This window comes from Ailuropoda melanoleuca, chromosome 8, assembly GCF_002007445.2.
Source record: "Ailuropoda melanoleuca isolate Jingjing chromosome 8, ASM200744v2, whole genome shotgun sequence".
In the NCBI taxonomy this organism is placed as follows: domain Eukaryota; kingdom Metazoa; phylum Chordata; class Mammalia; order Carnivora; family Ursidae; genus Ailuropoda; species Ailuropoda melanoleuca.
In genome coordinates, this window is record NC_048225.1 from 122,813,460 (window position 1) to 122,836,375 (window position 22,916).

General features: G+C 43.2%; 2 protein-coding genes across 2 annotated transcripts in view; one reads left to right on the forward strand and one right to left on the reverse strand.

Moving 5' to 3' along the window:
• The window catches only part of UHMK1 (U2AF homology motif kinase 1), a 50,739-nt gene extending 50,063 nt beyond the window's left edge, over positions 1-676 (reverse strand). Inside the window, exon 1 of the mRNA XM_034667242.1 lies at positions 324-676. The gene's annotated coding sequence lies outside the window, so the exon portion shown is untranslated. The remainder of the gene's footprint in view (positions 1-323) is intronic.
• On the forward strand, positions 5-22,221 carry SH2D1B (SH2 domain containing 1B). Its single transcript, XM_002920109.4, has 4 exons — positions 5-286; positions 16,896-16,959; positions 19,075-19,240; positions 20,841-22,221. The coding sequence occupies exons 1-4, from the start codon at positions 123-125 to the stop codon at positions 20,876-20,878; spliced, it is 432 nt and encodes a 143-aa protein (XP_002920155.1). The 5' UTR covers positions 5-122; the 3' UTR covers positions 20,879-22,221.
• Positions 22,222-22,916: the final 695 nt, after the last annotated feature.

Sequence of the window (22,916 nt, forward strand, 5' to 3'; positions counted from 1 at the left end):
ACTGCCTGCATCCCGCAGACCCGCCTCGCCTCACCCCCACCAGCCAGCGGACCACGAGCTTCCACAAGCTGCCTTAGGCCCCTTCGTCCAGCTCCCTCCACGGAGCCAGCCTGGACCTGGGGATGGATTACAGGGTTCCCGGAAGACCCTGCGTGGATCTGCCCTATTACCACGGCCCTCTGTCCAAGAAAGACTGCGAGACCCTGCTGCTGGAGAACGGCAGAGACGGCAACTTCCTGCTGAGGGACAGCGAGTCCATGCCCGGGGTTCTGTGCCTGTGTGTCTCGTGAGTAGTCTCGGCTTCCATGCATCGGGAACCTTACCCTGAGTGGGGTCCTGACAGCCGGATGCCCGAGGAGTTGTATTTCCCTCTGACCTTGCAGCCCCAGTGAGCAAAGCGAGGCCCTGCTTGACCAGCATGCGAGGGGTGTGTCTGTCCCAGCTCTGCCCCCTGCCCTTCTCTCCCTGGAGCAAATGCCACCCCAGCAGAACCCTCTGCAGCCGCGGGGGTGGGGGGCTGTGAAGGGAAGGGCTCCAGGAAGCATGGAGGTTAGGGGGAGACAGGCAAAGTGCCGGGGAGAAGGGCCCTTTCCTGGACAGGTCGGCTCAGTTGCTATGGAAGAGGCAAGACGTCCTTTATGAAATTTCAATGCGAGAGACTAAGTATGCACACGTGTTCCGCTGCCTCCACCTGTGACACTTAAAGTATGATTCCGAATTTTGTTAGATTTGTAAAGAGCTTCAACATGCATCGTTTCCTTTCATCCTTCTTATAGCCTATCAAGGCCGGCATGAGCATTTTCTAGATGAAGAAACAGAGACCTGATTTCTCAAACGACTTGCTTGTGTTAAAATTCATCTGGCATTGCCAGGGAGTTCCCTATGAAGCTGCTGAAGCTTGTTTAGTCCCGTTTAGAAAGCAATCCTGGGGGGCACCAGGGGGCTCAGTCCGTGAAGCCTCTGCCTTCAGCTCAGGTCATGATCCTGGGGTCCTGGGATCGAGTCCCACATCTGGCTCCCTGCTCAGCCAGGAGTCTGCTTCTCCTTCTCCCTCTGCTCCTTTCCCCCTCGTGCACTGCCTCTCTCTCTCTCAAATAAATAAAATCGAAAGGAAAGGAAAGAAAGGAAAGGAAAGGAAAGGAAAGGAAAGGAAAAAAGAAGAAAGAAAGAAAGAAAGAAAGAAAGAAAGAAAGAAAGAAAGAAAGAAAGAAAGAAAGAAAAAGAAAAGAAAAAATCCTGAACAGGTATCAGTAGGAAACTACTCTCTTTAAACATTCTCTTTGGAGAGATCACTGAGATTTTTCTTCTACCTGCTAGAGGAATTAAAACCCAAGTGTGTCTACGGATATGCCTCAGTGCCCCTGAGAGTGAGAACAAAAGGGACTGTCGTGACTGACACAGTAGACGAAGATCTCTTTTTTTGTTATGTGATACCAGGGATGCAGGTAAAAGAAAGATAGCCCAGAGGGGTCAGCAGCTAGAATTTTCACATTGCAAGGGATGACGAGAGTGTTGTCATACATTTTTCAGCCGTTGGTAATCCTACTTCTGAGAGTTGCACAATCACATTATTTACCATTTTTAGCTTGAGTTGTTTGTCTTCTGTTCCCTGTTTTTTCCCCCAGTTTCTATGTATGAAGGTAAAACCTTTTTTTTTCCCCAAATGGACATATCACAAAAGAAAACTATAGACCAATTTCAATTTCAATTAATATCCATTTTTAAGAAACTACTAACATGACAGAAGCCAGTAACACATTAAAGGAGAAAATACACTATGTTCAAGTTCAGTCCGTTCCAAGAAGTCAAGGATGGTTCCAAGTTGGGTAAATTAGTAGTTTAATTATGTATTAGTAGATCAAACTTGACGAACTGCATAATTTGGTCAAATTTGCTTAAAAGGTGTTAGCGAAAATTCAACATCCATTCCTCAATTAAATACACACGCACACATGCACTTACACACTCTTAGCCATACAAAGCTAGATAGATACTTTCTTTTTTATTTTATTTTATTTTATTTATTTATTTGTCAGAGAGAGGGAGAGAGAGACAGAGAGGGAGCACAAGCAGGGGGAGTGGCAGGCAGAGGGAGAAGTGGGCTCCCCGAGTAGCAAGGAGCCCTGTGCAGGACTCGATCTCAGGACCCTGGGATCATGACCTGAGCCGCAGGCAGCAGCTTAGCTGACTGAGCTACCCAGGTTCCCAGATGGATACTTTCTTCACGAAAGGCCAGGTGAAGCATAGGAGAATTGCTGCTAAAATCATGAAGGAGCTGGTGATTCTCATACCAGCACTACTAGGGAACATTTTCCAAGAGATATGAGCAAGTGTAATTAGCCAAAAGAAATAAAGGTAAAAACTGAAAAGGAAGATGCAAAATTATTGTTATTTGCAGTTGACATGATTTTATGGCTGTGAAATCTAAGATTTAATTGAAAAAAACCTAAAAAGTTGGGGCGCCTGGGTGGCACAGTGGTTAAGCGTCTGCCTTCGGCTCAGGTCGTGATCCCGACATTATGGGATCGAGCCCCACATCAGGCTCCTCTGCTATGAGCCTGCTTCTTCCTCCCACTCCCCCTGCTTGTGTTCCCTCTCTCGCTGGCTGTCTCTATCTCTGTCGAATAAATAAATAAAATCTTAAAAAAAAAAAAAGAAAAAAACCTAAAAAGTAAATTCAAGAAAATTCAATAATAGTATCTGCTCATAAAATTGAAATTAAAATCAATAGCATTTAATTTTAAAAAAAAACAGTAACCAGGAAGAAAATATCATAAAACAGGTCATTTACATTAGCAAAAAAAATAGTACTCAGGAATAATTGTGATATGAAATGTGTAAGGTTTCTATGAAAAAAGCTTCAGTACCTACTGGGGAACTCGCTACAGGATGTACATGAAATTAGGGACTCAATTTGGAAGCATATCAGTTTACCACATTCTATAAATTTGGTACGTTTCCAGTAAAAAAAAATTAACAGAATTTTTAAAGGTTTCTTTCAAGGATCATAAAGCTTATTCAGGTGGGACATGGAGCACAAGGAACCTGCTAGAATAGCCAAAATTTTTTTTATTTAAAAAAAGGGGATTAGAGGCGCCTGGCTGGCTCAGTCAGTGGAGCCTGTGACTCTTGAGCGGAGGCGCGGGGGGGGGGGGGGGGGGGGGGGGGGGGGGGGGGGGGGGGGGTGTAGGTTGGAGTCCCACGTGACGTGTGGAGATTACTTAAAATCTTAAGGGCGCTGGGGTGGCTTAGTTGGTGATGCATCTGCCTTCGGCTCAGGTCATGATTCCAAGGTCCTGAGATCGAGGCCTGCATTGGGCTTCCTGCTCGGCAGGGAGTCTGCTTCTCCCTCTCTCTCTGCCTTCTACTCTGCCTGCTTATGCTCTCTCTCTCTGTCAAATAAATAAATAAAATCTTTTTTAAAAACTCCAAAAAAAAAAAAAAAGGAGTTTGGTGTTGACAGATCAATGGTATAGAATACAGAGTCTGGTAGAAGTAAGGCCAAATACATAGGAATTAAGCATATGATTAAAAGAGTATTTCACATCAATGATGGTGAACAACCATGAATGATGTTGGGGTGCTTGACTGGTTATTTTTAAAAAAATACACCTGAATTCCTTTCTTCTTGAAGTAAAACTAATTCAAAGTGGTTCTAACGTGTAAGTTATTTTTTTAAAACATGAAACCACACGTACTAGGAAGAAACAATAAACTTTTAAAATATATGCCTGGGGAGAAGGGCCTTTCTAAGCAGGATGTAAAGCCCAGAAGACAAAAAAGAAAAGTCTAATAAATCTGACCACTATTTAAAAAACCTGCTGATAAAAACAACTTGAAAGACTATTGGCAAACTGACAGGACAAGTGAAGGAGTGGTTTTAAAAATCAACACAAAACTAGGTAAAGGGAAAGAGAAGGGGATTTTTGGAAACAGAAGTGTGAAAAAGAAAGAAGGAGAAATGCTAGATCTCACTCATAACTAAAGAAATAGAAACTGGAAGAATAATGAAATAGTATTTTTACTTATTCAATAGGCAAGCATAAACTATGCAAATACCCAGACGAAGTTAGGGTGTCAGGAAGCAGACCCCCCCACACACAGATGAACACAGTCTCTTCAGATGGTAGCGTGGCCCAAACATAAAATGCATGGATGGAAACTTTGACCTAAAATTCACTTATTAGCAAATAAATAAGCCTACCCTGGCTGGCTCAGTTGGTAGAGCGTGCAACTCTTGATCTTGGGGTTGTGAGTTCAAGCCCCCATTGGGTGTAAAGATTATTTTTTTTAAAGATTTTACTTATTTATTTGACAGAGAGAGAGACTGAGCACAAGCAGGGGAAGCAGGAGAGGGAGAAGCAGACTCCTCGCTGAGCAGGGAGCCCGACATGGGACTCGACAGGGACCCTGGGCTCATGACCTGACCTGAAGGCAGATGCTTAACTGACTGAGACACCCAGGTGCCCCAAGGATAGAGATTACTTAAATTTTTTTTAAATACCTGTTTTTTTTAAACACCTATCTTATATGACCTAATAATAGCTTATCTTATCTTACTTATGACAGCATGAGTATTTGCGAATTGATTAATAAGATTGGGTAAGTCCATATATGGTATGAAAAAACCTCCAATATCTATGGTTAGAAAAAGGCAAGATGCAAAGCATGATCCCATTTGTGTAAAAAAAAAAAAATGTATGCCTGGATCCTTGTATATTCCTACACAATTTCCAGAAGGTATATAAGAAACTTGTCATAGTGGTTACAGCTGGGAAATTGAGAAAGAATGACTTAGCGGAAAAGTTGTGGATTTTATTCATTTGATAACTTTGTACTGCTTAAGTGTTTTACATGTGCATGTATGACTTTTATAATGAAAAAAAAAGTGTATTAAAAAGGATATCTATCCTGCTATCTATTCAAACACTGTGGTAGGGCCTAGAGAGATTCCAATAGGGAACCTGCAATTTTTTTTTCAAGGAGATCCAAAGCATGTAAATAAGTTTAAAAAGGGTAAAGTATAAATTTAAGAACAGATAATTTTATGCAAATTGAAGGGCAGAAAATATAAGCGGGAGAGTCTTCTTAGAGGAGATGGTATTTGAGCTGGGACCTGGAAGAGTGGTAAGATTTGATTACATTGAAATGAGATGGAAGGCATGTCAGGGAGGGAAGGGGGCAGGAACAGAGGTCTCGAGGTAGGATGTTTTAAAACACATCTGACTCATACAGGTTCCTGAAAGGTGGCTTGGAAACCAGCTTTTGGAAAAGTACATTTGGGATATTATGGGGTCTGAGAAGAATGAGCCCATAGATAGCTGGGAGATGTAGATGGTTTCCAAGCAGGAAACTGGTAAGACTGGAACCCCCCAAACTTCCAACCAGAGTCTTAGGAATTCCAATCTGATATATGGAGGATGCCCCACCTGACAGATGATGACAGTTGAGATTGTTGGGTCTATGGGAGATGGTGGGGAGATGGTGAGGAATTAGCGTTGGGGGGTGGCAAGCAGTGGGAACAGGAAAAGAAGGTGCAAGGGATGTCATTGAGATAGGAAGACCTTGATCCAGATCTCAGGGTAGGTAGTCTCTACTGGGATTCTCTTTAAAAATCAACATTTCTTTTCAACTGTTCCGTGGAGTATCAACCCAGCTTGTATGTTCTTCTAAAATGAAAGGCACTAAGGAACATAAAAAATAATATTAAAATCCAATGAAGAGGGAAGAATACATATTTGGGGGGCACCTGCCCATAATCAGTCCTCACCCTCTTCCGTGCCCATGTCCCTGAAAGGCAGACACATTTCAGGTATCCTCAGGCTTAAGGCTCAGGTCAAATGGCCCCCATTGAAAGGGGCCTTATCATGATCTTTGTGAAATTTTGTTATCACACAGATCAGTACAAACCATTCAATTCTAGTTGTTCAACAAATATTGGAAGTCTCTTATATGCCAGGCACTATGCTAGGCACTCAATTGGTGCCTTCAACACAGCTCAAAGCCTAGTGGGGAAAATAAAGAAATAAATGGAGGGGGGAAGGAGTACCGTGGAGTGTGTGCTGATGACTACACTCCCATCGGGGCGTGTGGGAACTGAGAGCAAGGAGGGACCCACAATGAGGTGTGGAGAGCCTCGACGGAACTGAGACTTGGAGGATGAATAATAGAACCTTTATGTATTCATTCAACAAGCGTATACCGAGCGCCTCTTATGTTCCAGACACGGTTCTAGGCACTGGTGAAATAGTGATGAACACTACAGGCATTGGTCTTGTCCTCATGAACACACAGTCCAGCCAGAGGAGACAATAAGATGAAAACCAAACACGGTCATAATACAGGGAGGGATAGAGAGGCTACTTCAAGTTGGGTACAGGAAAGGGTCCTCTGAGGAGGTCACACAAAGCAATTCATGCTTCGATACACAACCTTAGTGAGCAAAGCCAAAACGATGCACAACACAAGAATTAGCTTATTTTCCTGCATCTATGCATTCGCAGCCACTATGAAAGTGCTTTCTATGAGCCAAATATTGTGGTTGGCATGTCACATTCCTTATCTCCTCCACCCTTTGCAAAGCCATTTCTAGTAGGTGACATTATCCCTAATTTGTGGGGAAAGAAACGGGAGCTTATTAAATAACTTGTCCAAGCCCAACTTGTCAACATGTCATTATGCCTCCTCTTACCAATGTCCCCAGTGCCAGTGAAACATGTTCCAGGTAGTCACCTTGGAACTGTGTTATGAAGTGTCCAAGCAGGGGACTCGAGGGCTTGACAGCAGACCCCGATCTGTGCAGTCTTGCCATTCTGCTTCCGAAACCTGGGCGGCCCCTTCTTCTCTGTTGCGTTAGAATGGTAACATCTCAACTTCCATGCTTTCGCAGACCTAAACAAAAACATTATGGGGAAGTTTAGAAATAGAGTCACATGGAGAGTTGGCCCAGCAGCACACAGTATTGAGCAGAAAGCTCTGCGGTAAATGTGGACAGGAAATGTGACTTGATTGCAGAGCCTGATAGAAAACGCCAATGGGCCAAACCACTCTCTGTGCAGTGTGACTTTGTGAGTGTGAGAAGCTGAAACTGGGTCTGCTTTTACAATCAGTAGAGTGAAAATAGAGTAGATGTGGGGAGATTCAAGGGCCGCAGCTGTGGGCCTGAGGGGACAGGAGGGACTTTCTGTAGCCAGCAGAAGGCTGCAGGTGAGAAGAAGATTCTGGGCCTTGACTTACTACCTGCCCTCACTGAGGAGGACACGGCAATAGGAAGGAGGAGTGGGAGACACCTGGGGGGGGAAGGGGGAGGAGTCTCTCAGATTCTGAGATCTTTGGAAAGACTCTAGAACTTGCAGAGAAAAAGATATTTCAAACATTTTTATTATTTTAGAAAAATCTATTGGAGAGAAAGGTCTAAAAAAGAAAGCATAAATGTTCTCATTCACCACATGGAAATTACCATTTCTAATATTTCAGTACACATGGCTCCAGACTGCGCTCTACGCCCGTGCGTGTCTAAGGAAATATATTTGGGTACACACATGGTTCGTTACACGTGATGGTTTGCGAACTGTTTTTGTCAATGCATTGTTGGTATCTTTCCACATCAAAGAAAGACAATACACATCATCTTTTCATGATCGCTTATTACTTTATTGATCGGATCTATCATAATTGTATATAATCATACATTCAGGTTATTTCCACTTTGGTCCAATGGACCCATGTAATTTGAGACTATTAACATTTTTGTGCCTACATCTTTGAAAGTTTGCCCAATTCTCTCCTTAAGATAAAATCCTAGAATTTTTAACATTTTAACACACACTGACAAGTTAGCGCCACAAAAGGTTGTACCAAGGCAGGCACAGTCCAATCAAGACAAGTAAGAAGGCCGGAAGTCAAAATCTTAAAACACTTTCCATTGACGTGCGTTTCACACTTGCGTCACGGCACGGAGAAATGCAGAATAGACCTAGTTGACATCATAGGGCAGTCAATTCCATTTCCTTCAACTGACCTTTCAAAGTTTGGTTTAAAATAAAACTACAAACTCGAAAGTGAAGAAGTTTCCCTGCCACACTGGTCACAGCATGAGACCGCCTGCTAATTGTGGATTTGTCATGAATAGAGCAAGAATAGAGACCCCTACACAGCACCTCACCTGATGGCCATTTATAAGGCTAAACCCCGTTGGAAAGAGTAAAACAGTTCAAAGATAGGCAGAAGCTCAGAAAACCTATATTCTGACCTTTTCTTTCTTTTTAAAAGATTTTATTTATTTATTTGAGAGAGAGTGCACAAGCAGGGGGAGGGACGGGGGAGAGGGAGAAGCAGGCTCCCCCCTGAGCAGGCTCGATCCCAGGACCCTGAGATCATGACCTGAGCTGAAGTCAGACGCTTAACTGACTGAGCCACCCAGGTGCCCCTATTCTGACCTTCTCCCGCTGAAAATTTTTGTCTCAACTGAAAGGTAATGCCAAGATTTAAAAATGGTCTTTGTAAGCCCTGTGTTTTCTCACATCTTAAATGGGGTCGAAGATTTCCACGGGATGGCCAAGAAAGTAGGCATTTCAATACACCAAGTATTATAAACCTTAGAAATGATCGAGTGCCTGTCTGGATCTCCTTCCTTGTTGTCACGTCCAGAGCAGTCCTCCACTGTGGGTCACTCTCAGCCTGGAGGTCAAGCCACCGCATGTTTACTAAGGACCTGAGAGCAAATGCAGGAAATATTTTTCTTCTAAGGCCAAGACTAACCATGAAAAGAATCATATATGTAAAATGAACTTAAATTCGGTTTCTATATTAGAGCAAATATAAATTCTTTTGATATACCTTTTTATGTCATGATCTTTACAGCTTTATTGAGGTATCATTGATATAGAATAAAGTGTACAATTTGATGAATTTTGACATTTGCATACATTCATGAAGCCATCACCACCGCCCAAATAATGAACATTTCCATCACCTCCAAAACTACCCTTGTGTGCCTTGTGATCTCCCCTTCCCACACCTCCCACCCAAGCCCCAGAGCACCGTCATCTGCTTCCTGGCACTATAGGTTCCTGTGTATTTTCCAGAATTTAATATAAGTCAAATCACAGAGTAGTAGCCCTTTTTGCCTGACTTCTTTCTTCCAGAATAATTACTTGGAGATTCATCCGTTGGGTTACATGTGCCAGAGTTCGCTCCTTTCACTGCTGAGTAGTATCCGTCCCAGGGAGACATCACAGTCTGGTGACTCAACCAGAACGATGGCAGCTGAGACTGGCGTGAATGTCTGTGAGCAATCTTGTGGGCATATGATTTCATTTCATTCATTTGTGGAATTTAGGAAACAAAACAAACGAACCAAGGGAAAAAAGAGACACACCAAGAAACAGACTCTTCACTCTAGAGAACGCACTGCTGGCCACCAGAGGGGAGGTGGGTGCGGGGCGGGGGGGAACAGGTGATGGGGATGAAGGAGGGCGCTTGTCCGGATGAGTGCCAGGGGATGCGCGGGAGTGGTGAGTCTCTATACTGTGCCCCTGAAACTAATAGAACACTGTATGTCAGCTACACAGGAATGAAAATTGAACCCTTTTCAACTGTTTGCTTTGTTTTTGTGTTTGGATAAAGACCGTGTCAGAGTGGTCGGTGAGCATGTGGAATCCTAGAATCGTAACCGCTGACTAACGGCTTAAGCGGAGAACTCTGCTTTCAGTAAAAATATATCAACTCCTATAAAGATACAAAAGGATTAGGGTGTGATCACAACGTTCCGGAAAGGAGTCCCTCATCGGGCTTCTCCACCGGGAGCCTGCTTCTTCCTCTCACTCCTCTGCTTGGGTTCCCTTTCTTGCTGACTGTCTCTCTCTCTCTCAAATAAATAAATAAACTCTTTAAGGAAGAAGCCCACATCCCTAAGATCTCTATAAAACAAGGGCGCACGGCCTGGGTCCCAGTCAACACTTGGGCTCTGGACAACCCTGCAATCTCTCTTCATCAGAATGACGAGAAGGAGAAGTCCCCCCCAGCAAAGAAAAGATAATGAGTCTGTGGCCTCTGCCACAGAATTGGCCTCGGCCACAGAATTAATACATATGGATGTATCCCAATTATCAGAAATGGAATTCAGAGCAACAATGGTCAAGATGATGAGTAAACTTGAAAAAAGCATCAGAGAAAGCGTTGCTGAGAATATAGAATCCCTAAGGGCAGAAATGAGAGCGAATCTGACAGAAATTAAAAATTCTATGAGCCAAATGCAGTCAAAACTAGAGGCTCTGACGGCCAGGGTCACCGAGGCAGAGGAACGCGTTAGCGAATTGGAGGATGGGTTAGTAGAAGAAAAAACGAAAATAGAAGCTGGTCTTAAAAAAATCCACGCCCACGAATGTAGATTACGGGAGATTACTGACTCTATGAAACGATCCAATGTCAGAATCATCGGCATCCCTGAAGGGGTGGAGAAAAACAGAGGTCTAGAAGAGATATTTGAACAAATTGTAGCTGAAAACTTCCCTAATCTAGCAAGGGAAACAAGCATTCGTGTCCAAGAGGCAGAGAGGACCCCATCCAAGCTCAACCAGGACAAACCTACGCCACGGCATGTCATAGTGCAATTCGCAAATATTAGATCCAAGGATACAGTATTGAAAGCGGCCAGGGCAAAGAAATTTCTCACGTACCAAGGCAAAGGTATCAGGATTACGTCAGACCTGTCTACAGAGACCTGGAATGAGAGAAAGGCTTGGGGGGGCATTTTTAAAGCTCTTTCAGAGAAAAACATGCAGCCAAGGATCCTTTATCCAGCAAAGCTGTCATTCAGAATTGATGGAGAAATAAAGACGTTCCAAAATCGCCAATCATTAACCAATTTCGTAACCACGAAACCAGCCCTACAGGAGATATTAAGGGGGGCTCTATAAAGGTAAAAAGGCCCCAAGAGTGATACAGAGCAGCAAGTCACAACCGATACAAAGACTTTAAAGAGAAATGGCATCATTAAAATCATATCTGTCAATAATCTCTATCAATCTAAATGGCTTAAACTCTCCCATAAAACGCCACAGGGTTGCAGATTGGATAAAAAGACATGACCCATCCATTTGCTGTCTACAAGAGACTCATTTTGAACCCAAAGATGCATTCAGACTTAGAGTAAGGGGATGGAGTACCATCTTCCACGCAAATGGACCTCAAAAGAAAGCTGGAGTAGCAATTCTCATATCAGATAGACTGGATTTTAAACTAGAGGCCATAGAGAGAGATACAGAAGGGCACTATATTATTCTTAAAGGAAGTATTCAACAAGTGGATATGACAATTATTAATATATATGCCCCCAACAGGGGAGCAGCAAGATACACAAGCCAACTCTTAACCAAAATAAAGAGACATATAGATAAGAACACAGTAATAGTAGGGGACCTCAACACCCCACTATCAGAAATAGACAGAACACCCTGGCAAAAACTAAGCAAAGAATCAAAGGCTTTGAATGCCATACTCGACGAGTTGGACCTCATAGATATATATAGAACACTACACCCCAGAACCAAAGAATACTCATTCTATTCAAATGCCCATGGAACATTCTCAAGAATAGATCATGCTCTGGGACACAAAACAGGTCTCAGCCAATACCAAAAGATTGAAATTATCCCCTGCATATTCTCAGACCACAACGCTCTGAAATTGGAACTCAACCACAAGGAAAAAACCTGGAAGAAACTCAAACACTTGGAGGCTAAGAACCATCCTGCTCAAGAATGACTCGATAAACCAGGAAATCAAAAGGTTCAAAACAGGTTTTTTTAAAGTTGCAGAACAAGGGAGGAGATTGAATGTGAACAAATCAAAGGAAAGTGTTCAGCATTAGCTTAAATTTTATGGCCTCAGCATTCCCCAACCCTGTCAACAGATAATGCTTTTCCAATGGATGGAAACATTTGCATAAAAAATCCTCAGAACTCAGTGTTCACCCCTGATTCACCTTCCTTCCCTGCCTTCTTCCCTCCCCCTGCCTTCATCCCTACCTCTCTCCTTCCCTTTTTTCACGTCAAAATTGTACTAAAAAGGCCTATTTTACTTTAAGTTTTTCATTATTAATGAAAATTTAATAAGGTTTGGAGCGTTTGGAGTGTTTGGTTTTTTTGAATACTACATGTCAATTAATCAATTTTATCATTTATTTATTCATTTATTTGAGGGAAAGAGAGGTGGGGGAAGGGTAGCGGGAAAGGGAGAGAGAATGGAATCTTAAGCAGACTCCACACGGAGCTTGGAGCCTGACGTGGGGCTCCAATCCCAGGACTCTGAGATCACTACCTGAGCTGAAACCAAGAGTCAGACGCTGAGCCCTCTGAGCCACCCAGCTGCCCCAATTAATCTAATCTAATGAGAGTTTGTATTAGAAAATATCTATTTATCTTTTCATTAATTTATACTTTTACTTAATATTTTATCATATATTTATGATTTTTAGATTATAAAGGTATTTGAATGTATTAAATATTTAGTATCTGTGATCCTCTCTTTTTTAATAAATAATATAATATTGGCATTGTCAGTGCTGTGCCAATATTGCTGATCTCAAACAGCACACATTTGGGCTTACAGATTGTACGCATTTCTGCTTTACTGAACTTTGCCAAATTGTTCTCCAAGACATTGTATCTAATTACATTACCACCCCATTAGTTGTAGGTAGAACTTTCTGTAGTTTCACATCACAGCCAATATTTCCCATGAGTAAACTCTCATGTCTTTGCCAATCTGGTATGAAACGATATCTAATTGTGGTTTAATCTGTATTTCCCTGATTGATAGTGAAACATCTTTTCATATATTTATGGACACTTCATTAGCCTTTTTTATGGTACATTATTGTTCTTATCATACAGTAGTGCTGCGATGATCTTCTCCCCGTCTGTGGACTTTCTCACTTTGTTAATAATATATTTTGATAATTGGAAGTTTTAATTTTAATATAGTGAGTTATTAATCTTTTCCTAGGGCTTATACTTTTTGTGATGTAAGAGTTCCTTTCTTAACTCAAGGTCATGAAGTTGTTCACTTATACTTTCTTCTCCTAAGCTCACTGTTTTGTTTATTCACAGTTAGGTCTTCAATTAGAATGTGAAGTAGGGATCCGATTTTATTTATTTCCACATTAAGACACTACCATTACCATGTAACAAATAGTCCATCCCTCCTCACTGATCTGCTGTGTTAGCTCTGTCAAATACAAAGTTTTCAGACATATATGGATCTGTTTCTGGGCTCTCTATTTTATCCCATTAATATCTTTTCTACCCTGGAACTAGTTCTCGCTGTCTTAATTATCGCTTTGTAGGAAGATTTGAGATGTGTTAAGACAGAAACACCCCCTACCATCCCCTCCCCCACACACCAATCTTATTTTTCTTATTTAAAGTTGACCAGATTTGGGGTGCCTGGCTGGCTCAGTTGGAAGAGCATGCAGTGCTTGATCTCAGGGTTGTGAGTTCGAGTGCCATGTTGGGTGTAGACATTACTTACAAGTAAAACTTAAAAAAAAAATTGAGCGTATTTTTTTGCGGAGGAGGGACATGACCTGACTCACATTTTGGGGGCACACCCCTTGAAGGCACTTATTAAACATTAGAAGAAATAAGAATCGATAACAAAATACATTATGCTGAAATCAAAAGCAGATCGAATGCAAGTAGATTACAAATATTTATGCTATTTATCTGTCTGGGAAAATCTTTTGAACAAGTGGGAAAAGTTAATAAAGCTCTGTAAGTCAAAAAACATCTGATTCACATTTTCAAATAAGGGCCACCCTGGCTGTTGTGTAAAGAATAGTAATTAATGACATCAGAGACAGAGAGGAAAAAATTGCTAAAACTATGTCCTTGAATAGATGACAATGGGTGGCCTCCAGCAGAAGAGGGATTAGTTCCAGAGAGTGGCATGCAAAGTTCTTGCATGGTTATAAAGGCGAGTGTGTGAGCCTCCGTGGTCAAGGCACTGATGGGGTCAGCGAATAGAGGGAAGGATCTGGCAGTTGGGGCCAAGAGTGGGACATGTGAAATTCACAGTATGAAAGGGTTGCAGTTATGAGCAATCACAAGTTCAAAGTTATAAGCAGGCTGGCTTCATGACTTGCAACCCATGCAGTTGCCCAGAACCCGGCATTCATAGGGTCCTGCACTTGGTTCAATGTTCCGCTGTCCCCACCTCAAAATTTCTAACTGTTTGGGGTTTTTATTTCTTTAATTTTTTAAGTGCATCCTTTTTTTTTTTTTTTTAAGATTTTATCTGTTAGAGAGAGAGAGAGAACACAGGGGGGGAAGAGCAGAGGGAGGAGCAGACTCCCTGCTGAGCAGGGAGCCCAACGCGACGCTCGATCCCAGGACCCTGGGATCATGACCTGAGCCAAAGTCAGGCGCCTAACTGACTGGGCCAGCCAGGGCCTGGGCTCTGGCTGTATTTTCATTTTGTGCTGGGCCCCACAGTCCTGGTTATGAACACAGAGTGAGGGGCTGATGTAGGTGCAGGACGAGCCCACTGGAGGAGTTGGAGGACCTGAGGACCTGGCGCGTCGGAGGGTGATGTGCACATGAACCGCAATCGCTGGAGATTTAGGCAGAAGCAGCACTGAAGACAGTGACCGTGAGCTAAGAGCCGGACCCTAGAGAAATGAGTGGCAATAAGCTGGGCCGGGAGACGCTGCAGGGGGAGGGGTCGTAGGTGATGTCGTCTAATGCCATGAAAAGCACTGGGTTTGGAGGAAGGAGGGTGACAATCCAGAAGAGCCCTGACAACAAGAATACTGGCTGCCCCTCGGACCTGCTGGGAGGGGGCTTTGGGAGAAAGAAGCAGCCTTGGATATGCGGCAGGGGTGGCGGAGTCCTGGTTTCCCTTAGAGCAAGAAGGTGACAGGGATGTTCAGAGAACAGGTTCGGGACCTGTAAGACTGGGGTTCTTGTAATGATGACAACAGGGATGGAGGGTATGATGAGAATATCCCGGGAGGTTCAAGGCAGAGTGGAGGCAAAACTGTAAGCATTGGTTAGAGAGGGCTCCTCCGTCACCATTGGTGATGGGGCGAAGACCTGGGGTAAGCGTGGTCTTTTTATGCATGTTTAGTGCAAATGCATGCTGCTGAAAAACTCTGTTTCTTTTGTGAATTTTATAAGTGGTGTTTATAAAATAATAATTGGAACAGGGGATATTAAAAATAAGTTTTTATGTTTACCCAATGACACTGTAGTCCTATAAAGGAGATACTCTTCTCACTGCTGTGTAATCTCTTACAGAGTCTTTTTCCCCTAAACATTCCAAAATAAAGGCACATAGCTATCACAAGTTCAATAAATTGATTTCTTTGTAAAGCGCTGTTGCAACGTGGCTTGTTATTTCATTTTAAATGCTTTGCAAAGAGAAAGATCATATTTGGGGCACCTGGGTGGCTTTCGGTGAAGCATCTGCCTTCGGCTCAGGTCATGATCCCAGGGTCCTGGGATCGAGCCCCGCATGGGGCTCTCTGCTCAGTGGGGAGTCTGCTTCTCCCTCTCCCTCTGCTGTTCCCTCTGATTGTGCTCTCTCTCACTCTCAAATAAATAAATAAAATCTTAAAAAAAAAGAAAAAAGTTCATCTTTGAGCAAAGTCTGTCTTTAGAACTTGAAGTGTATGGATTTTAGACTAGCTAACATAGAAGCTCCGTTTGTTTTTAGTCTTTCATATTCCTCTGGTGGAGTTTTTCTTAGCTGATATGCAACAACATAATTAAAAGTGAAGTCATTTCAGAATTTAACATATGATAGCCGTGTTTCAAAGAACTATGTGATTGGCCAAATACAACGTATGGACTTCGTTTGGATCCCAATTTGAATGATACCTCTGTGAAAAGACATTTTTGAGACCTCTTCCCAGTTATGGGACACTGTATCACATGTGAACAGGGACTCATGTGAAATGTTTTGTTACTTGTGATGTGATTTAGGGGAACCCACTGGCTTATTCTGGCCTCAGGAATGCCCCCCTCAGGAACAAAAAGGATTGGGATTTGAAGTCAATTGCCAAAGCCTCCAACAATCAGTGATCAAATCTTCTGTACCTTAAAGCTCTAAATTGCTTTTTAAATTCCCAGTCAAATGATTCTTTGGCCTAGATGCAAGCACGGGGTGGGGTCGATCATTAGGTAATTTGAGCCTCATGTCAATGTCTTTCATTCTCTCTTTTTTTAACACTTTAATATTTCTGGGGAATCAGAACGTGTTGAACAGTTGATAGAGACATTTAATGTATCCATTTTCTTCCTGGGAAGCTGTTGTTAAATTTATCCCTTACAATTAATGGCATCTTGGAATTGGAGAAATATGGTAATGTATGTATGCCGTGTCTTGCTTGGGAAATTGCTAGATTAGGTCTGTTATCTAGATTCTGGTTAGATAACGTAGCCAGTAGCACCAGCTCCAATGAAGAAGGAGAGCACAGTACAACATTGGGCGAAATTCCCAACGTTCTCTGTTTTAATTAACACTAACTATCTCCATCAAGTTCAATGACACATCATTTAGTTAACAATACAGGAACGGCTCAATGGTGTTTTTTATGTTGTATCAACTTAGAGCTGACTGAAAAAACTAGAGAGAAGTACCAAGACCATGGAAATAGTAAATTCTCTCTCCTTATCCTCTTTGCTACAAGCCCAGACTTCCACCATCAGAATAAGGGTCCCCGTTTCCAAGCCTTTGTCTCTTTCAAATTCCCACAGGTGAGAATGCCTGGAAATTATCAGTTTCTTTTGGGGACCCAAGATTGCCAAAGGCATGCGCAGAAAATAGAGTGGTAGTGGTGACCTGGTTTTGCATATGAGAACATTATGATTCACACAGTCATCTTTCCACAGGTTTAAAAATTTCGTCTACACATACCGAATCTTCAAAGAGAGACATGGGTTTTACAACATACAGGTAAGAGCGTATGAGAACTCTTGTAACAGCAGCCACAAGAGATTGGGGGAGAAGAACCTGAAATCACCTCTCGAACCTGAGATGTGGCCACGGAGAGGCATTTTAAAAAGAGAAGCAACATACAGTGTTAGATTCAGATCCATAGCAAATCTTGTCTTTCTCTGGGAGAAATAGGGAGAGTTTTTGAATACTCAAGGCTGTTATTCACACGCGTAGAGGCACACGACCCTGGCTGCCCCAGTGGTCAGACGCACCAGCCTGGACTCCAGGCGAGGCCACTGTTCAGTTAGAAGATGACACAGTGACCAGGGTGGGCTGGAATGGGAACGTGGGGAGAAGTCTGGACATGTAGGAAGACAAGTGATCTCCACGGTTGTATGAAAATATAAAGGGAAGCATCAGTCAATGGGCAGTCTTAGGGGTTTCTTTAATTTTTCTGGTTTACTGAGCACTAAGCAGGAAATCCTTTTTGTTTTGAAATAATTTTTCTGGCTTAGGAAGTAGAGTATAATAAGTGTAACTGAATCTTTACTAACAGAGAATCCTGAAATAATCTTTTTGAAACACTTGCAGACAAGGTCAAGCAGATTTTTCACTGCCAGATTTCTCAGAATCTCCAATATGCTAATATTCATTGTGAATTTATAGAAGAAATTAGACTATACCCTGATCCCCAAACACACACACACACACACACACACACACACACACACACATCACACACAGAAGTACATGTTTAAGCATATATATATATATATACGTGTGTGTGTGTGTGTGTGTAATTTTTCTTTTCTTACAAAGGACATTATTGAAGCAACTGACAAAATCTGAATAAGTCTATAGATTAGTAAGTAGTACTACCTCAAGATTAATTTCCTCATTTTAATCACTGTAACGTGGACATGTACTATCCAATATTTCAATATTTCACTATTCCAATATTTTTGGAAATATTGATGTATTTAGGGTTAAAGAGCTATCATGTCTGCACTTAATCTCAAAATATTTTTTAAACAGATATATACATGTATCCCTAGGTTTGTACGTGTATACACATGTACATTTAGAAGAAGAAAACGAAAAGCAAATATGTACAATATACATGTTAACATTTGGAGTATAAGGGGTACCTGGGTGGCTCAGTTGGTTAAGTGTCTGCCTTCGGCTCAGGTCATGATCTCAGGGTCCTGGGATCGACCCCTGCATCAGGCTCCCTGCTCAGAGGGGAATCTGCTTCTCCCTCTCCCTCTGCCTGCCACTTCCCCTGCTTGTGCTCTCTCTCTCTGTCAAATAAATAAATAAAATTAAAAGAAATAATTTTAAAAAGGCATTTGAGGTGTTGGTGAAGGATATATGCAAAAATTTTAAAAGTATGTTTCCAACTTCAAGTCTGAAGCTTTTTCAACATAAAATGTTTTCTAAAAAGCAACTTATATTAACTCTTCCCTTTGTTGTGCATGCTTTGGGAAATTGCGATAATTTCTTAATACGCTGTTTTGTCTCTTGTCTGGACAGAACAGAGAGGCATGGGAATCAGTTATCACTGGGACAGGGGCCTTTCACCAAGGAACAGCAATGCACTCAGAGCCTGTCATGAGGGTTGAAGTGATGACTTTATATGGAACCTTCCTGCAGCCGACTTCAGTGTCAGCCTGTGTGTCTGATGGAGGTTAACCACACCCTATGTCAGAGAACCTTCTGGTTTCCACCCCTCTCTGTAGTCTGACATGGAGCCATGGGAGAGCCCCAGTGATCATTGAGAAAACCAGGCACAGCGTCTGGCATCAGCTCCCAGCGGGTGACCGTCTGCAGTACAGCTCTTAGAACTGTCCCAGACACACTTGCCAAGGATGGGGACTCGCTCAGTACTCTAGACCTAGGTGGGCTCCCTTGATGACGAATACTCTTTACTCGCAATAGCTCAAGTCGGGGGCTGGTCTTAAAAACAAAGGTTTCTGTGTATTTCGCTTGGTGTCAACTCTTAAGCATGATCTGCCCGCTGCTGGTTTTGGGTCTGCAAGCTCAGAGGCAGCCCTGCTCTGAGGGCTCGCACCGCTGCTTTGAGATGAGTCACATTGCACACAGGTGATGAGAGAACTTCTTGTGTTTTGGCAGACCGTGGAAGGTGCTCCCAAACGGCTCTTTACAGACCTAAAGGAATTGATCTCCACATTCGAGAAACCAAATCAAGGGCTGGTGGTTCAACTTGGACATCCGATGAAGCAAGCCAGCTTCTGCCCGAGATGGAGAAGATCACAGATAAAGTTGGATAGTATTTACGGTAAAAACTCTCACATGGGGGTCAGAAAGGAACTTTAGTCCCATTTCTTCCACTGATCGACTTTGTAGAATTTATACAGATACACACGCTGTTCTGTTGTCTTCTCTCTAAAAGCCTTTGCCCACAAAAAAGCAATGTCAGTCTTGGTGGGAAGCAGCGTCTTTGAGCCCCTGAATGTGGCCAATGCATGGGGCGCTCTGCCTGGCTAGTCCGAAGAGCAAGAGTGGTCCCCGGGCATTCTGGGAGAGCTGACTTCAAACTCAACCTGTGACCTTGTGTGAACCACGGGTTTGAGAATAGACGGACAAGTAGAAAAAATTTTCAAATGAGAAAATTGCTTCAGTGCCCTCCCCAAGGCCCATACTGTTACATTTTGCTCGATATTTGCTGAGCATTCATTTATTTAGTGTTAGGGGACAAATTATTTCAGACATATCCCTAACGGAATTAAGCCATGGTGGAAAATGAGAGATCGTTAGTAAATTTGAGGGCAGAGAATCTATGCTGAGGCCTCTCAAATCGTATCACTAGCAGCCACAGTGACTTAAGACGCCCCTTGAAACCTGCCCTTAGAAAATCATCTCTCTAGTATTTGTCAGTTATAACATGGTTTGAATTGAACACGGATTTCCTGAGACATGTACGGTTTACTCCTGTTTTCTAATGGTGTCATGTGTGGTCACGTATCTAAGCAGAGGGATTTTAGTTATCATCGGTAGCTGGGTGGAGGGCACTCGGGGGAGACACGCTGGCTAGGGAGAAGGGCAGAGGGCAGAGTTCCAGGGAGCCTGCAATCTCCCCACATTCTACTGTCTAAGTCACCCTCTGGGCTGCCAGGGCAAGCTTCTCACCGCCCAGCAAAACTAAGCATGGGTTTTAATGATGAAAATTACAACCCCTCCTCTGCCCCCGCCCCCTGCCGAGGACTGTGCATCCACGTACACGCAAAGTCACTTCCTACAGATTTAGTCCCATGACCCCGTTCCACCAAAACTTACAGGAACAAAAGCCCAAAAGGGGGCAGAGCTAGAAACCCAGGAACGTCATGTGCTGCAGCCCTTAGGAAAACCCAGAGGAGTTGCTGAGGCTGGTGGGGACAGTGGTCGTATCTGTCCAGCAATGATAAAATAATCACCAGTGCCAAGGGGAGAGTCCTTTCAAGATCTTTCTTAAGTTCTTAAGAACTGGGCGGGAGTCTTACCATCCTGGCTGCCCGTGCTTGGTTAGCTCTGGTAGGTGACTCCAAGTCTTCCACTACCAAAGGGGAGATATCCTCTCCTCAGCGCACTGGCTTCCTCCCCTTCCCTTGGCCTCCTTAGAATAAGCTTCAGAAGTTCTCATGCCTAGGGAGACACAGGTTTTCTGCTGGTGAGTGGAGGCATCTGGAGTGGGAGACTCGAATACCTAAACTTATAAAGAGACCCCTATTTTGCCAAGAGAGCTCTCTGTGATACGCCAGCTCTTGAAGATGTCACTCTGATGTGGCATTGAGGTCATCCTTGCCTGGGGAAGAGAGGTCTTCTTTCCTTTGAGTGAGGTTGGTCCGTGTGACTCCTGGGCGTTGAGCCTCACGGCTGGTCTTCTGCTTTTTTCCCTCCAGAGAACAGTAACAGCGACTATGTGGAGGTCTTGCCTTGAAGACAGAGAGACTGAGCAAAGCAATTAGAGTAGAGATGGGGTGACAGCTCTCACTGGCAACCCTGCCTCTCCTGCCAGTGTGGATCTGGAAGACTGAGCTCTAGGGGACAATTCAAACTCTCCTGGTCTGGGTGACTGAAGATGTTCTGTCCACCAGCCTCAGAGAAATCGCTCTCCAGATCCCTGCCTCCCATGCATACACCACGAGCAGCTTTGAAACTCCTTCCCCCTCTCACTCTTCTTGCTTGGGAAAGTCAGCCTGAACCCATTCTCCTTGACTTAGTAAAGATAGCATTACATCACGGTTGACGGCCTCCTGCAGACCAGGAGATCGGAGGCACAGCTTCATACAGACGAGAGCACACTTGGCCATGAGTTCTGAGCCTGAGTTCCAGTCCTGCGGCTCTGTGACTTTGGAGAAACTTCTAGCCCTGACTGGGGTCTCCACTTCTTCATCTGTAAAGCAAACACAAGTCCTGCTCTGCTGAGCCCGGATGTGGCGGGTGGAGTGGAGGAGTCCTGGGGTCATGGAGCTGTACCCGGGAGTGGCTCTGAGTCCCAGCCTTCCAAACACGCAGCATGGTCTCTGCACCGGCCTGTCCCGGTCTTGGTCATGGTGGGAGCCCTGACCTCCCACCTGTCCTTCTCCCCTGCATTCTAGCTCTTCTCCTTCTTACTAATCTTGATATTCCTGCCAGCCACATCCACAATTTCTCCCTGGTTTTGCCCAGTTTCGTTTACGCACCAACCACTTTGGCAGCGTGGATATGGTTCTGTACCGCAGTGATATCTGTGGGGATTTTGAAGATATTCTCCTTTGTGTGGTTCCTGTTCCCAACTGGATTTTAAGTGCCACCAAAGCACGGTTGGGTCTCCCTCATATTCTCCAATGTGGAAACGTGTGCTACGTAGAGTTGTGCCCATTCGCAGGATTTTGACTAGAAACACATTCCCAAAGGGTTTGTTGAATTTGTTCTAAGTCCTTTGTGTTTTTCTGCTGGTTAAAAATGTTAATCGTGTGCGGGTCCCAGTGTTGCACGGAATGTATAGAAACTTTCTCCATTTCAGTACCATGTTTGTTGTAGCCTTTAAGACAACTATTTTAGTTTTCGTCAGAAATATCTTGGGGCACCTGACTGGCTCACTGAGAAGAGCGTGCGGCTCATATCTTGGGGCCATGAGTTTGAGCCCCATGTTGGGTGTAGAGATTATGTAAACTTAAAAAAAAATGCCTTGAAATTTATTGATTTGTTTCTGCATCTACTGAAATAGTCACATTCCTTTTATCTTCATTCCATCATAGAGGTGAATTAGATTAATAAACTTGCTAATATTATACCATCTTTTCATTGCTTCACTTGATCATGCTGTATTATTTTCAATAAACTGATGGATTTAGAAAGTTAACAATTCATTTAAGACTTTCGTGTTAAAGCTCATAAGCCAAACAGAACTATAATTTACTGTATCATGGGTATACTACTCATAGAAAGTAAATGAAGCAGGCTTTCTCCTTTTTCTCTTTTCTGCTACAACTTTGTGAGGTAAGGATGATCTGAAAATTTATTAGTACTCTTTTACAAAAATGAGTTTGAAGCTCTGGTGAAGAGGAGAGGGGATTTTTTATTACTATTTAAATATCTTCAATGCTTAATGGTATATTCAATTATTTTTGCCAGTTTTGGCATTCTTTGTTCTCTCAGGAATTTATCCATTTTATCTAAACTTTTGCAATTATTGGCATATAGTTCATATTATTATTATTATTTTTTTAAAGATTGTATTTATTTATTTGACAGAGAGAGACAGCCAGTGAGAGAGGGAACACAAGCAGGGGGAGTGGGAGAGGAAGAAGCAGGCTCCCAGCAGAGGAGCCTGATGCGGGGCTTGGTCCCAGAACGCCGGGATCACGCCCTGAGCCGAAGGCAGACGCTTAACGACTGAGCCACCCAGGCGCCCCTAGTTCATATTATTTTTAAAACTCTGTTGGGACTGTAGTCATTCCTCCTTCTTCACTCTTCTGCTTTCCTTTTTTATT